The 17842-nt window shown below is 38.3% G+C and overlaps 1 protein-coding gene across 1 annotated transcript in view; it reads left to right on the top strand.

The window, feature by feature from the left end:
* ZNF407 (zinc finger protein 407) overlaps nucleotides 1–17842 on the top strand; it is a 465343-nt gene that overhangs the window by 300020 nt on the left and 147481 nt on the right. Inside the window, 1 exon segment of the mRNA XM_019544964.1 lies at nucleotides 9572–9692. Coding sequence (XP_019400509.1) covers nucleotides 9572–9692 — 121 coding nt within the window.

Below are 17842 nucleotides of genomic sequence, written 5' to 3'. Positions count from 1 at the left end.
CTGGATAGTGCGGGGCTTTTTTTCTTTTTCTTTTTTTTTTTTTTTAAACAGCCAGGATGCTGGGACCAGGTGGGGCACCCATTGATGGGGCTGGGAGAGCAGGTAGGGGACAGGGGTACTCAGGGGGGCTCGGGAAGTAGGCAGGGGATGGGGCCTGGCAGGGGTCCCCCTGTGACTCCCTGCTCCCCCCCTACTTACCGGCATGAAGCCCAGATCCAGCTCCCTGCAGCGGTGAGTGGGGACTTCCTGAATCTTCAAATCTTTCTCTGAATCTTTTCCAAATAGATTTGGAGGCTTCAAATTGAATTCAGACCTTTTTATTGGTCCCCCAATTCAATTCAGATTTGGAGATTCGGCTGCCAAATTGGGCCAAATCTCCTCCAAATTGAATCAGCACCTGAAGCTTTGCACAGCCCTAATATATAGATCACTCTGTGACCAAGTATGCATCTAAAATTATCGTCATCCATAGCAGCATTATTTCCTGTGCTATATCATAGGCAGAATTTACTGATGGTTGAAAAGAAAATATGTAACATGCGAGTGCTGATAGAATTATCAATGTGCATAAAAAGTTCCAATATAAAATTAATAGATAAATTTACTATTATAAGGTAATTACTGTACATAAAAAGGAACTGAAAAATGTTTCAAGGTGCTGCACATTTATCCAGAATTGCAGGAAAACAGTATGTCATATTTTCTCACATACTACATGCTGCTTCCTCCCTCCCCTCCCCACACAAACCAGTCACCCATTGGGATGCATGTATTAAGTGAGGAAGCTGATTTTCTGCCAATAGAAGCACCCTGCTTTGATTCCTGCTCTACAGTGCGGTAGCTGTGACATTACCATTCAGGCAGTTGGGAGAGTCAGTTGATTCTCACATTATTCTTCACTTCATAGTTGTTAATGAACATGTCTCCTTTTTAATTGTCTTGATGTTCTGTTAATCAAGCTAACCTTTCTTAGGGCAGTTTTGCTGTTTGTCTCGTCTCCCTCCCATTCCCCAGCCTTGGAAATGGTATTTCAAAAACAGGGTAACCCATGGATACCAGACTTCAGCAGTAGCTATGGTTTCAGCTTTAATTAAGCAGGAAAGGGAGGGTGAATCAGTTAAACATGTGCTCTGTCCATGCTCTGTGCAGTCATAACTCTTGAAACAACCTTTTTTCTTCATTCTGCCTTCTAAATTAGGTGTATTATATTGTGGGGCATGTTGTATGTGAGAGTGCAATATATTAAATTGTTACTTGAGAAATGGTATGTGATCACATAGTTAAAGAAGCTGGATAAGGCCTCCAGCTCTTTTAAGTTGGTATAATTCCAATGGTAAAACACTTTAGCCAAAGTTTCCAAATACAGATGAATAAAACTAGATACCCATACCCGTATTTAAGCACCTACATTAAAATGGACTGTTTTTTAGAGCTTAATACCTAAAACTCCCATGAACATTGAGAGTTGTTAATAGCCAAGGTGTCTCAAAATCTGGCTACTTCTTTTAAGTGTCATTATTTACAGTTAAATGCTTAAAGTTATCTTAATGATAATGATTGTTGTAACCATGTATAAAACACTGTTCTATTTGCTGGATGGTATTTGCCCTCCTCTTGCCACCCGGGTGGAAACTTTCTTGCTATGATCAAAGGCTTTCACAGGTTATAGATCATTAAGCCTGCATCCAGCAGGCATAACTTTATATTTTATGTCAGGACTAGACTCTCGTTATTACTTTGCTATTAACTTTATACTATACAGGAAGTATCTCGGAGACAGAGGGATCTATCTTTTTGGCATTTATCTGCCTCTGTGGCACAAACAATCAGAAATGATTCTTTAGTAGAAAAATTATCTGTGTCTTATATTTGTTTCAAAGAAAATGGCACAGTCCACCTTTTCCCTGTGGTCTTTGTGCTTATGTGGGTTCCATGATATTCTTTTCCAATGCACAACTTTATCTCACTTCTAAGCTACACACACCACTCCTTGTATCTATATTTCTCTTGTGTATCACTGGTTGACACGGTTTTCCCTGAGCACAGAATGCTCAAGCAAATTACAATCAGGTTTGAAGAGGATAGGTATCAAAAATGGTCTAAATGGCTTAAATAATTCCATGCTGCAATATAAACTGTCTAGGGGGCTGACACAAAACATCTCCCAATCCAAGATTTACTTTTATCACCTGTCAAAGACCCTTGATTCAAGGGCAAAGGAGCAAATCCTCGTATGTAGTTGAGAAGTCTTGACCAGCTTAATAAGCCTTCCCTTCCCCCAGCCTCAAGGCATCAGGTATATTGGTATCCATGAGGAATTTTCAGCATATTTGACAGATGTTTGACACGAGGGACGACTGACTCCAGGACTTGCAACTTATCCGTTTGCTTCTGCTCCTTTATTCTTTATTCTGCTCCTTTTTTCTTTAGGCAAGATTTTGGTACTCACATGAAATAATACCGGACTCTGTATAGTCTCATTTTCGTTGGGGTGATTACTTGGAGAGTGAAAGTGCTATTCAATATGTGGAGGATCGCAGAATCTGGCCCTTTGTCTCTTACAGAGCAGAACATCTTGAGCATTCAGTTTAGAAAACAGAGAATGCTGTTCAGAAGTGAAATGTTTTTATTTTATATATAGTCATGATAAACAGGAAATAAAAATGATTAGCCTTAACAAGTGACAGTGAATGCTTTCCCCTGTTGCAAATATGATACAACACCACACAGGACCTCCTTGATAGTGGTATACTTCATGGTGAATTAGCATGTATGTTTGCATGGCAATTCCAAGAGAAAGGAATAATTTAATCCTTTGATTTAGTAGTTGGCATTTCTTCTATGATGCAAAATGAATGAATGAAGCAAAAGTTTTACTTAGCAGGTATACTCGCTCTCAGTATAGTGGACACTTTCAATGCACAATGACCCTGACTTAAAAAGAGATGTCCTAGGTTTCTCTGGTGGTACAATAGCTTCTTATCCAGATCCAGTTCTGGTGGATTAATTTAGAAAATTCTATGATAATTTCATCAGCTCCAAAAAAGATTAGTGGGGCCTGAGAACTTCAGCTGTTTCAGCACCTTTTATTTTCAGGCCATAAGTCTTCTGTATTGTTAAGAGACCTTGTCAGATTGAAATCTCTGTTCTTGTGGAACATTTTGAATTAGACAATTGTGGAACAAAGAAATAGTTGTGTGTCAATGGGAGCTGGAGTGAGGAATCAAATCATTGCCCTTTATACAGTACTTGCAGGGTTGCACACAAATTGGTGTTATGTCTCAACTAGAATCCAGTTTACAGGACTACAGTAATGTTTGTGAAGTAGCAATCCTGCTACTTCATGGCTTAGAAGGGAAGTTTCTACTTCACCAGTTGTCCTGGGATCTTACTGAGCAAATCCTGTTTGTTCACGTTTTGTGCAGGTGAGAGAATCTGACACAAGACCCATGAAAAATTCTGCTTGAAAGCAGTACTGCAACTTTTAGTGGCTGCTGTGTATAAAATTAGTTGCATTCCATACAGAATATAAATAAACACGTTTTTTTATTAGAAAATTAAATACAATAAATAATGTCACATAACAAACTGCCACAAAAATCAGAGAAAAATAAATTTGGTAAAGTATATTAAACTAATTTTAAGAGTTTCCGTTAAACTTCCAATTAAGGATCTGAGATTTAAGGCTTGAAATCTCAATGGGAACATAAATTAAATTACTAGTTGAAAGTTAGGTTTTCTGTTCTTGAGGGAAATTCCACAATTCTGAGGGGGGAAATGAAATATCAATTTCAGAATGAAAAGTAGAATTGTTAAAATGTCCAATGGACAGACAAATCCCCAAACTCTAATTTAAGAATATTTGAAATATTTCATTTTGAAATTGTACAACTAAAATAATCTGAAGGCCCAAGCTCAAAGGCTTTTGGTTTCCAGGGTTTCTGAGTTTCCTAGCTCATCATCAGCACTTGTTGCTGATTGAAGGGAAGCCCGTTGGGCTTCTCAGAGCTTTCAAGTAGCCTGATTGGTACCTGATCCCAATACCAGTCTCTTGGGTGTATAGGGAGGGGGGACCTGTAACATCTGAGATCTCTGGCTTGGTTCTCAGGGAAGAAGACTGTGGAAGAAAGGCTGGAAGCCCTGAGACCTCAAGCCAGAATTTTCTGAACTCTCTAGCCCCTGTTTCAGAGTCATTAGCCAAGCCTCAGCAGAGCTGCAGGACATACAAGCCCTTGGCCTGCACTGAGGAAGTCCTCACTGCTGCCCATGGAACCAGGGTACCCTAGTAGTCCTCCAGACACCTTGGTAGGAAACCAGGAAGTAGTCCATCACAATTCTGCCTATATCTCATCAGAAGTTTGTCAAAACCAGTATGTTTTCCTGAAATGTTTAAGTTTTGATGCCTGACCAGCTCTAGCTTTGGCTTACAGATCCTTGCTAATTCATTGCTAATCATCTCTCTTCATTTCTCACCTTACTCTTGAACCTTACTCTTTTCTTTCTCCGTTTTCTTCACATAATCTTGGTGGTTCTTCTTGCCTCTCCTGTCATTGGCATGGTTTTGACTTCCTTTTCCAGTGGTCTGACATTGGAGTAGTTTTACCATGCCTTCCTAGTTACTATCCATACAGCACCAGTGGATTTGGTTTAGTATCATATTACTGACTAGTTAAATACTGTACTTTGCTGTGTTAAATCCTTGATTTGCCTTTTGTATCAGTTAGTGTGTGCTTAACATTGCAGGGTCTTCCTATAGACCAGTGGTCTCCAAAGTGGGGTGCATGCACCACAGGGGGTACACAAGACGATCCATTGGGGTGCGGGAAGAAAATATTAGAACTTCTATTTATATTTATGTAAATATACATATATTGGGGATGCGTGCTCAAAAATTTTTTACTGATGGGGTGCGCAATCAAAAAAGTTTGGAGACCACTGCTATAAACAACAATATTCAGTCAGCTGCTACTGCTTCAGCTGTAGGTCCTTGAGGAGGATCAATCAAACTGATGACAATATAAATACAGAATCTTGTAGAGGAATCTGTAATTCCATATTTTATTTTTCTGATCTTAGTTTTATATATGTATATATATCACAGAAGTAAGAGTGTTACAGGACATGTTGTACATAGAAGTTCCACAAGTTAGCCAAACTTAAGGAAATACCTAAGAGGTTTGTGTCTTTGTTCAAATACTTCCATGAATTTTTGAAGATGGTGGTTTGCACCAGATTGCTGTTTGTGTGATCAGTCCCATTCGCTCATTCCAATCTTGCACTCTTCAAGACATTTATAGGTCAATGTAATAAAGAAAGAAAATTTAATAATATATGTGTTTTTATCCAGATGAGTGACTCGCTTTGTGTTTCTATTTCTCATGTGAACTGCTCTTTGACTTTAATGTGCAGTTACATTACTCGGCACTGAATTTAATATATAATGTAGCCTCTTCCCTTCAGTTTTTCTCCACCGCAGCTCAAAATAAATGCTTCATACTATATAAAATATAGTACAGTAAGTCATGTGCTGTTTCATTAAGAAGAAACTTAAAATTTAAAGATACTCTGTGTTATTTTTCATTTCCAGTTAAGCCAATATTTACAGGAGAATGCTAGAAGAATCCAAGCTGAAGTTTGTTTTTTTTCCCATGTGTGTATTGAGCGGCAGATAAAATGAAAGCTGAGATTTAGTTGGTAGATAAGCACATGTAAAAGCTTGGAAAAGTCAGTAATAAATGTTAAATAGTTGAAGCCAAAATAGCAGGATAAGAAAGTAACTTCATACATGATATTTTGAACTGACTGCAGTGGAGAGAGCTGAGAGATGGGGGTGCCAGAGGAATGGTTGCTCAACATTTATAAATTTGCCAAATTTGAACCATGGCAATAGAAATCTCCTTTGCCAGTGGCTTAAATAAGGGCTAGCCATTTTCTGTTCATGAGTACTTTGGATTCCAGCGAGGGCATCAGCTTCTATGCAACACATAAGAATCATGACTAGGTAGGATGCTGGAGCTGGTAGCATTTTGGGTCAAACTGGAGATCACTAACAAAGACAGATCCTTGACTCTGGAATTTGCTTCATCCTTTGTTTTAGAGCCCAGGTTTGATGAACTGTAGGGCATTCCTGGGGATTCTAGTTAATAAGGTTGGAGGTAAGGGAGAAGGAAGAATTTTCTTTTAATAATCTGGGAAGCGTTTATGATTATTTTGACCTCCAGATATGTAGATTTTATTGCCCTTTCACCTTAGAGCTTTGAAGCTGTACTATTTTACTTATGAATCAGTCAGTCCATGCAGCTGTCTCTGAAAAGACCCTTTGTTCTTGATATGGCTTCTGTGTGTTGTTCTCTGGATCTTTTAATAGTGGCTTGATATTAAAGGGAGGTTGTTAGCTGTGTTAGTCTGAAGTCAAGCAAAAAACTGAGTAAATGTGTACCTTATAGACTAACTAAATCAGAGGTGCATAAGCTTTGTAGATTACCCTGCCCTCTGCTTGGTACTAAAGTAAGCTAAATCACATGCGGTAGGTATTCATTGAGAGGAATAGTTTGGGTGGCAGCAGTAGTCCTTTTTCTTTGTACATGGCATGGTTTCCTTCTTGTCTGCATGTTCCTTTTGTCTGGAATGTTTGGAGACATTCAGAGCTGAGCTTACCAAGTAAACCTGAATGTTTTCCTACTGGCTTGGTTACTTTTCCATACGTAAATATTTGCCACCCTTATCACAGCTCCTAAGAATGGCAGGCAGTCATTTTCCACCGTTTAGTTGACCTGTTGTTGCGTGGTGCTGCCATGATGTATTTTCTGTCAGGTGAAATTTACACATACTCCTCTTGACAGGAACAGTTAGCCACAAGGATTTCCTAAGGAGAAACTTCCTCATGCAGTGGATGAGGATTATCATTTTTCTTTTGGTCATGATGGAATTTCCAAACTCTCCTCGTTAGAGTGGAACCTGCCTAATCTGTCAGCCTCACTGGCCTGCCCCAGTGGAACAGCAGAACTTTGCTAATATGTGCTCCAGTGAACTGCAAATTTGAAAATCTTTCTGTGCAGGTTTGCATGTTTCCATTTTCCCAAGATGCAGGTTAGCAAGGCTCTGATGCCTATTAAATGAAAAGTGTGAAAATAAACAAACAATCAGGTAACTATCAATAAAAATATTTGCAGCATCCAACTTGGGCTTCACATATTCCTGTTGTCTTTAATGCATATGGCAGAGCAAACCAGGAGATAGCATAGGAATTTTCAGTTCAAGAACAGGTTATCCAAATGTAGCTGGGGAGTGTGTGGCATCCCAGAGAGTTTAATCAGGACAAAGTCTTGTCAGCCAAGCACCTGGAAGAATCAGTTGCTTCAGAGAAGAGGAGACTGAGTGTCTAACAGGAAAATCCCATTTAGGGCAGGAAGGGTATACTTGCCAACAGTCACAATTTGTCCTCTACAAGAATTTCTTCATTGTGTCCAACCTCTCACTCCTCCTTGTCATGAGCAACAGGGTATGAAAAACAGTTGCTGAAATTCTTTCCAACAGCTACTAGAAACAGTTGCTTCAATATTTGATGAAGTTCTCAGAGGCTGCCTCTCCTTTCCCTGTCTACTTATCAATGAATCCAATGTTTGCTTGCTATTGCTCCTCTTTTGAGCAGACCTTTTAGGACTAAGAAACCTATGGTTAAGGCTTTTTCTGACACGCCAACTTCTTCTGATGGACTCCTCAGGATTAACCTAACCTTTCTTTTGGGGAATATTGCCGAGATGGAAGTACCACCTATCAGTAAGGTAGTACCTGATTCTTCCCATTATAATACCCCGTTTCACTTGATTATAACTGCAAAACTTTAATGCTTTCTACTGAAACATTAGATGCAGGTGTCTGCCTCAAGCTGTCTTTTTCTTTCTTTTTTGAAGTTCAGCCAAAACAGTGCATTTTTTTTCAAAGAATGTATATGAGGAAAAAATATCATTTTGTCTATGTGAAAAATCCTGGCAACTTTTTCTTTAGCTGTTTCCAGTGACCCCTTGCTTCATAGTGTAGCAGGCACTTGATAGCTAGCAGGTAGTGGACTTCTGCTGAAGTGCCTTTTGCTGTCCATCTGAACATTTGTCCAGATCTGATCAAATTATAAGCATTTGAAATCTGAAGTTTCCATGTGGTCCTCAGAGATTTCATCATGTAACTTCCCTGAAGTTTCTGTCTGTACTGGCCAGGATGGGCAGGATTTACCCAGAAATTGCAGGAGTGGCCTATTGAGGGCTGTAGTGCATCTAAGTTGAAGCACATGAACTGAAAATTGGGAGCCTGTTTCTCCTGTACACTTAGTAATCCCCCTGATAAGTTCAGGCAGTGTGGAGGGAGAAACTGCTTGATTCAAATGCACAGAGGAAAGAAGCTTCACATGCAGAGGGCTGGGGCTCATACAGAGTAGAGGGAAACTAAGTACATGTGTTGGAGGGTGGTGGTCAGGAGTCTGAACTGGGTGTATTTGGTGAGGGGCTGTGACTAGCTGGGTACTGAAAAGACTGAGGCTGAGTACAGATGTTCGTTTCTACCAGAAGAAATTTCTTCCATTAGAAAAATAACCTGGGACCTGGACTGTATAGAAAATGCAAGATCTCCAGCCAGGGGGCAGTTAGGGAAGCCCTTTGACAGCCTATCCTTTCCCCTGCCTGGGAAAGAAGCAGGCTGTCAAGTGGTAGTTGGCAGCTGCTGAAAAGCAGCAGCTGTCCCTGAGAGCTGAAGGAGAATTCCTCTACCATCCCACTAGTCAGCTGATTAGCAGGAAGGGGAGAACAGGAGGAGGATAGCTTCACAGGAGAATAACTCCATTCCTTGTACTCCTCCAGGCTGACCTGGACTGAGAATAGGACTGATAACTAAAATAACATCATGCATTGTTGTCCTGGTCATGACCCTGCCTCCACCATTGATTGACTTAACTTTTCTATAGAGTTGTTCCATTAAAGGACATTACGAGCTAAATCCTGCTTTTATCATATACCCTGGACCATCATGGCTACAAAAATAGTTTCATAGTTTCTAGGGTCGGAAGGGACCTGAGTAGATCATCTAGTCCGACCCCCTGCCATGTAACATTAACTTTATTCTGTCTATAAATTGCGGCTGATGATACTTAATTATTTCCAAGTCTCCTCTGTTTCCCCATCCCCAGTTATCCCATTTTATCCTGCTGGACATTACTAATGAGTCTGTAATAAGAAAGAAGCACTATATTAACTCCCTGCTTAGTAGCGCACTTGCAATTAAAGAGGAAGAAGTGCTTTGCATCTGTGCATAGTTTTGTGTACCCCTCACTCTTCTGGGCAGGCTGCTCCAATACCCTACAAAGAAGCAGCCTGCTGCTAAAGTAGGTAATATAATGAGAGTTAGCATAGAAGCATTGTATTATTAAGATAAGCTCATTGTATTAGGAACTGCAGTTGGCGTTTGCTCATGTGATACATATGGACTAAAAGTCTAAGTCAGGGAATTTGCCAAAAGTCTGGGCCTACCTTCCTTGTCTGTTGATTAAAATTAATAATGCCAATCTTTTCTTATCATCTTCCAGGAGAGAAACCATTCAAATGTGATGAGTGTAACTTTGCGTCTACAACACAGTCACATCTGACACGACATAAGCGTGTCCATACTGGAGAAAAACCTTACAGATGTCCCTGGTGTGACTACAGGTAATGAGACATTAACAATAATGTGACAAGAGAAGGGTTAAGGTACTCTGATGAGGTTAATTTGAAGTCACCAGTAAAAATATATTGCCATTAAAACACCATCAGTGCAGCAGTAATTGCATATTAAATTAGGAGTTAAATTTAAAATCTGAATCTCATAGAATTTAGGTATTACTTTACAAAGAAAAAACAAATGATGGGAAACCTTTTAATGATAACAGTATAATGCTAATGCTGAGTGTTTGTTTCACAGCTGCTCTGGTGTCTGTTAGAATTCTCCATGGTGAGAATACTTATCTGCATTGCCTTTTCAAATCAGCTGCAGTTTTGAAATTTTTCTCGGTTGAGTTGCAGCTATTCCAGCAAGAAAGAAAAAGTCCCTACAAAAGGCTTAGCAGCCTCAGTACCCATCAAACACTTAATAGAAGTGGAAGCAACTGGAGTTAGTTAATGCATTGCTGAGTTTGGGGTTTCTGCTACAGTTTTTCCTTCTGCTTGCCAGCCTGCTATATTAAGTGAGGGCATTATGATGGGCAGAGTCTCATGAGATGCATCAAAAGCCATCTTATTTTGGCAGTGTCATGGCTACATCATTGCCTAGGAAAATAGAAAGTTAAGATTATATGTTCATGCCTTATGTTCATTATAACATTCAGTATTAAATGATCATATAGCAATTCTCAAATTCAGTGCAATAGATCATTTTTATGCCACCTGGAATATATTCAGCATATAATAGTTCATAATACTACGTGCTGTGTACACAGTATTGTGTACTGCTTTGTATGTGCCACACCGGAAAGTCTAGGCAGAATCATTCCAATATGACGTTATGAGAATTAACTTCCAAAAATTAAAAAAAAAAAAAAACAGTAGTCCATTTGAAAAACAGTATGTAATTAAAAATTCTTAAAATGCATATACCAAGCCGGGGGGTGGCGGGGGAGAAGGCAGGCATGCCAGTACACTATTTATTAATTTATTTATTTATATACCCTGGACCATCATGGCTACAAAAATAGTTTCATAGTTTCTAGGGTCGGAAGGGACCTGAGTAGATCATCTAGTCCGACCCCCTGCCATGTAACATTAACTTTATTCTGTGTATAAATTGCGGCTGATAATACTTAATTATTTCCTGGGTCTATTTATTAATTTATTTTTACTTTGGTGAGCTGACCATGATCCTTATTTTAAACTAATATTGAATGGAATGTCTGCAACTAAAAGGACAAAAAATACAAACTTGAAGCTAGGCACTACTAAAACATTTTTTTTACACTTTAGATGTGATAAATGGAAGGAAACTCCAGACCTGTTAGGGAATTGCACAGTTTCTTCTCTGAGCAAGTAAACAGACATTCACTTTTGATTCCTGCAGGGGCCCAGGCAAGAAGCCAGGGGGTGCTAAAACATGCTTCCCTGTTAGCTGGAGCAGACAGCTCGGGCCAAGGCTACCCTACCCACCCTTGAGGTGGGGTGTGTGGAGGAGGTGCAAAACATCCTGGGATGTTTGGGAGACTGTGACCCTGGAAGTGATCTGGGACAAAAGTTCAAAGAACTGATTTAATCTAAATCAGTTAAATCTGATACTACATCCATTCAGGTTGATCGTAAACTGTTTCTGGCAATTTTGAAAGCAGTTTATGTGTGCTGAACTTCTGTTGCTTTACAGATTTCAACTGGTTTCTGGTCGCTTATATCGGTTTATGTGTAATTTCTGTCCCTAGCCTAAAAAGGTGTAAAATGAGAGCACCTTGAAGTAGCAGATAGATGTCTTTCCCTTGACTTCATTAGGCTTTGGATCCAGTTAGGAGTGAAGCAGGGTTTTATGATTAATTCAGTGTCTCTGAATGTTGACGTTAAAGCACGTGCATTGCAGGAGGTGATGGCGGAATGAATATGGCAAAGCACCCAATGAAGGGAGAAAAGTCTCCCTTTCCAGTGTCTGTGACAAGGGACATAGACTAGCAGACCTTACATTGGTCCCTACTCAAAGGAATAACGTCAATAGATCTAGTTAGGGTATGTGGGAAGGGTTATGATTATCTGAAGGGATTCATTGGAAGTCACCAGTAAATGGGAATGCTGCTTACTGATAACAGTAGTAAAAATGTATCACTAGAGTCCACAGTAGACAAGGTAGATGGCCCTTACAGAGATTTGCCTTTTTCTTTTCCCACTACAGAACATGCAGACTTGAAATAATTGTATCTTATAATATGTGCAGTGAACAAGGCACAGCTGCTGGCCATAATTTTTCCCAAGGACAATTTCCAGCATAAGGTAGAAGTCCCATGACACTTCATACTTCTATTAGGATTCTAATATCTTTATAGTTTCTTTTTCTTTTTTAAGAGAAGAAACAAAGGAAGAAAAATAATGTCTCATCCAAAATACCCTCTGGTCATCTCCATTCCCCCTTCTTATTTGGGAATGCTTTGTCCATTGACAGTAACGTCTCAGTCACTCTCATGGACCCAGGGTGACCTACCCTTCGTTCCTGTGATGGGTGTACTCCTTTACGTAGAAGCTTATGCTGCTCGAGTCTAACAGGAGGTTCCTTCTGAGCCATGAGAGGTGGCTGGCATAGACGCAGAGATTTAGAGTTGCTGCAGTTGAGAGAGGCACCCTGCAAGGCTGCTGGGGAGCCAGGAGTGGGGTCGCTGTGCTTCAGAGCACAGCAGCCTTACATCTGCCTGCCAGCTTCCATAGTCCTGGGATATTAGCCAAGCCTGTTGGCAGTTATGTTTTCTACACTCCATCCGCCTCTCTCCCTTCCTCCCTGTCTCTCTCTCTCCCACTCCCTCTCCACTCTCTCTTTTAAAGTGGCTAACATATTGCCCTCCTCTTAATTCCCCCATTCTCCTCTCTTTTCAGGAAATGGTATTGGTGACTCAGCAGGTGGTGCTCTTCACACTGATTCAATAGTAAACCAAAGCCTCAGGATGCGCTATTCTGCTGTAGCTGTCTCATACATGGGACGTAAAAATCAAGGCATTAACTATTTGTAGGCATTAGAAAACACTTTTTGCAGTAGTAAAAAATATCAACCTTTTTGTATGCCGGTTAAACTCTTACTGAGGTAATTATATCCTGCTATTCTATTGTTAGCTCACCCAAACATGTACTTCAATGGTTGCTGGACTCCTTAGATATTGTTGAGTGGTAACTCTTAACAAGTGCAAAGTGTCTAATGATGATCATTCTATCTCCAATGGGTTGGATTCTCTTCACTTTGTGTGTGGAAATATAGAATAGTGTTGCAGTTTTAATACTACCTGCATGCATTCCAGATAGTAGTTTTGGACATTTTTTGAATGAAAAGATATTTATGTCTAAATAGAAGATATTTTATCATTTTTAAATTCATTAGTTTTCAGGTGTCTCTTAGAAATCAAAACTTAAAGAGTTTTGCTGCTTTGGGATGATATCATTGTTATTCAGTATATAAGAATGCTTGCCAGTGAACGAAAGGCTAGTTAACCTTGACTAGGAGTGCAAGAACAAATGCTAATAAAAGAAACAAATCTGAATTTAGAAACTGTTGTTATTAGAATGTGGAATATTTTTTTTAACTATACAGGCACATATCACTTGTCTTTTTCTCTTAGCAGCAAAAACTAAAGTGGAATAGACTATAAGATACCCAGGGAAAAAGATTGTTTTTGGCTGCATAGAACAGAAAGGAGAAAATCTTCTCTATAACTCAGTCAGCAAGGGAAATTCCTTTTTTAACTGGCGAAGACTTGAATGGCTGTGGTTTGCTCAAGTGAATGTTAACTACTTTCAGACTTTTATCACACAAATTATATCATTCTTAATATAACATGTAGTCTCCAGAAGAAAACAAGTGTAACATTTCATCATATTTATCCTATTGGTTTGTTTATATAACCTAAGTTTATGATTATAGTTCAAAAATTGTGCAAATATGCTATCTTAGATTTTTAGTCATTTGCATTTTGACCTTGTGATATTTACTTTTGTTCCTCCAAATCTATTGCATATAAATTACAGTACCTGAATGACAAAGAAATGATCTTTTAATTTTCAATATCTGACAATAGTGTTCAAGTTCTAACAGTAATGATAATTATTTATGAAAGAAGGAAAAACCTTAAAAATGAGCAATTCTCATATGGATTTTTTCATAAAAGTGTACAATTGGTATTTTCAGCTGGGGGGTGTGTGTGTGTGTGTGTGTATACATATCTGTGAAAATCTATATATACATAGGTGTGTGTGAAATATATGTATTTCAATTTTGTCCTATTAATTTAGCCGATGACACTTCATTCTATTTAAATATAAAAATATATGCTTTTCCCCTCCATTTACTATCTAAAATCACAATATGTCCCTCCATTATTAAATCAATGCACTTCATCATACAAAAAAATTTATTCACTCTTAATTAATGTTCACCACAATTTTATAGTACAGAATTGGTCTCATAGGGCCCTCTTCCACCATTACTTATGCAATGCTTATCTTAGATTTCTATGTCATTTAAGAGAGATGTGTTATGTGGCTAAACTTTTTAAATTGCATGAAATTGGTGTTCAACTGACAAAAATATTGTTTGCATTTCATAATGGGCACAGTAACAAGTAAGAAGTCGTATATAACTTGCTGAAACTGGACTAGGTCTATGAGCTTTAAGTAGTAAAACTGGGAAAATTATATTCCAAGGCCAGAGTTTTTAAACCTGGTTCCTAAAGTAAGGGTTCATATTTAGGCACCTAAGTATTAATAACCAGATTTACAAAAGTATTGAGTTCCTTTTAATTCCCAGTGAAATCAGTGGGACGTGCAAGTGCTCGAAATCTTTTGGTGCTCGGAAGCTGCTTTCACATGCATTTAAATGTACATGTAGGAGCCTAATTTTCATCAAGCAGATTTCATATTGTAAACCTGAGCCCCAGTAGAAGCTATTGTTTCATATATCTTTCATTATTTATTAGTCAAATAACAGTATATACCCACTATACAAAGAATGTACATCTTAATGCAATAGAGACACAGGTTAATAAGTTTTAAGATTGTATGAGGCCCAGGCCTGCTTTTCTAGCACACCAAAATCTCCCAGTGAAATCCATTGGAGTTTTGGGGACATGAACAGAAGATCAGACTTGTGATATGTAAACCACACATCTCCATAATTTACTGTGACCATGACATATCAGGACAGGTATAATAACTTACTATAAGTCACCAGTGTTCTTAAATTAAAGAGAAAGACACTTGCTCCTGTGAAACACCACTGCACAGTTTACAATTCACTCTTCATTTACACAGAGTACCCAGGGAAAAAATGGAAGGCAACATCCACAGGGTTGATAATGTTTTATGGTAATAGATAAGAGACTATACAAGCTTTATAAAATAAACAGCCAAGCCAGCAAAACAGCATTAATTCCATAAATGCACCTTTCCCTAAAATATATCACTCATGAAGGATGTCTTACCAGACTAAGGATAAATAGTATGCATTTTTAATATAATTATGTAAACTAAAATAAATATTTTACATTTATTATGCATAATAAAATAATTAGACAACACTCTACAAGGGATTATGGCATCTGAAATTCCAACTGCAGAAGGATTCATTGCATAGTTTCAGCAGCAACAGCATCCTGAGTTAAGGGGAGTGACTCCACAGGGGCTACTTTTCTTTTTTGGACAGCTTCCCTAGGGAATTCCTATTTCTTTTTGACTTATGGTGTATGTTCATAGATTGCAAAATAAGGACCAGTTCATAATTTGCCTGAGGTCATTGCACCTAAGTCATAAGAATGTACGAAGTAAGTGTTTTCCCTTTACATATGCTATAGCAGTTTTTAATAACCTTTCAATTGTCTTGGTACGATTACGTCAGCATTTGTAGTATTCCCTTAGCTATACCAAGAATAGCTAGGAAATATTGTAACTGCTGAGGTAACAGTATCGAGTTACTTAAGGCCAAAATGCAAACTTTGCAAGGGCGACCCCAATATGAAATGATGAAATAGAGTTTTTCATTAAAATTCAGTATTTACATACTGTTAGTACAGAGTGATATTTCAGAAGCCATACTATTTCCATATACTTACAGTAAGAAATATCTTTGGATGATATCGTAGTGCATCCATAAGTTGATGTTGACTTTAAATGGGCAACATTATACATAATAGACAGAACCGCATATTTCCATATCAGAAGAGCAGAGTAGGACAAAGAGGACATATATTTTGTGTTATTGAGCTATAGTTAAGGGTAATAAGACATGCTCATAATAGACCAATTCTGGCCTTCAGCAAGGTACTGAGAGCCTTCAACTCCTGTTCAAGTCAACAGGAGATGTTGAGGGCGCACAGCAGCTTTCAGGAATAGGCCCATAAACAGAAGATGAGAGTGGAAGCTTTAGAGGCAAATTGTGCTAGTGTGTGCAGGCACAGGCAGGCATCGGCATCTCAGAACATTATTTTGCCATTAGTGTTTAATAAATATTTAGATGAAGTGCTTGGTCACATTTATTTTAATCCATAGCCTCATGGTACCATGTAAGTCATTCTAATGAATGCATAGATAGCATATTCAATAATTGTTAACCTTTTTTTTATTATATATTTTTAATGCTTAATAAAGATTTTTTTTCTACTTACCTAAATTAAACCTTATATTTTATGTGGGTGACTTAGAGGGGAAAAAACATGAAAGATGACATGACCACTGCTAATAAACTAGCTGATAGCCTTGCCGATCAGCCTAACTGATAGACTTCACTTCAGAAGTATTTTCTAGAGTCTAGAATCTGGTGAAATCTGAGAGCATTAAAAAAAATAATGCAGTTGGTCTCAGGCTAGCTGCATTGGTTGTGAGACGTACTCTGCTGGCAAATCTCCAGTTGCATTGGTGGCAGCCTACAAAGGAGCTTAATTCCTTCCCTCTAAAGTCTCCCTGTTTTCTTGGCCGGGGGCAAATGTCACTACGGTGAGTGGGTTGAAAAAGCAACTGTACTGATTAGAAAATGTGATTATCCCTTAAAACGTAAATATAGAATTGAGGACTGTGTGTTTCTTTATGAAGTTGCTCTATCTGTCGAAAGTGTTTATGCAATATATATTAGTATAGCTACTGTGACAAGTTTAGTTCTTTTCCTTATTTTTACTGACTAGCCCTAGTACATTCTTGCATTATATTCATTCATATACACTAATGCAAATTTCACGTTTGTTTTAATGAATAAGCAAATTGCATCATTCAGTATGAATTAGGCTTAAGCATCATGCGTATTAAAAATTACTGAATGCTGGATTCTTAATTTTTTTTTCTTTCTGTGCTTTTTTCCTAGTTTCCAGCTTTTTCTTTGAAACTGCAAGAATTAGAATCTTGCTTTTAATTTTAATGAAAGCTGAGGTTTTCATGCAGTTACCTGACTTAAGGAGCTGGGATTTATATTTAAAGTCCAGAATCTACTTAAATTACTCAGGTACAACCCATTGACTTCAGTGTCACTAAGAGCAGAATTTAGATGTAACTTGTAAAAATTCCTATGTAGTTAGATCCCTACCAGCATTTTGTCTTGTGTCTGCTGTGCTCTGCTTTCCCCACTCAGCCATTCCCAGGCCCCTGAATTATTTACCCAAAGCTGACTCCCCAGTGCCACCTAACCATGGGACTAATCTCTAAACCAGTGGTTCTCAACATTTTTATACTCAAGGTACCCTTCCACAACATGTCTGAATTTAGTGGTATCATGTTTCAAAAGCTAATTTCACTTTATTTTTAGCTACAACAAATAATAGAGTAATTCTTCTGTTGCAAAATACTCAGAATGACTGCAACACGTCAGAATATTTTTGACACTCTGACTTTTATTTTATGAATGTATAGGTTCTTGCACACTTAACTGTGCTAATATTGCTCAAGGCTCTTAAAAGTAGTATCTTATCACCTCCCAGAGTGCTACAGCACACTGGTTGATACTCACTGGTCTGAACTCATATTTCTTTTGCAGTCTGCTCCCTATTGCTCTCAAGTACGTTTGAATCTTTGCTCAGTCCAAAAAAACAAAGTTTTGATATTCACCAAATTGGAACAAGTTGGTCCCATGTAGTGGAATGAAAGATTTTAAGGTAGTTTTCCACTTACACTATACATTT

This window comes from Crocodylus porosus, unplaced genomic scaffold (genome assembly GCF_001723895.1).
Source record: "Crocodylus porosus isolate Cpor-Errol unplaced genomic scaffold, CroPor_comp1, whole genome shotgun sequence".
NCBI classification, from domain to species: domain Eukaryota; kingdom Metazoa; phylum Chordata; order Crocodylia; family Crocodylidae; genus Crocodylus; species Crocodylus porosus.
This window is presented reverse-complemented; position numbering and strand designations above follow the sequence as displayed.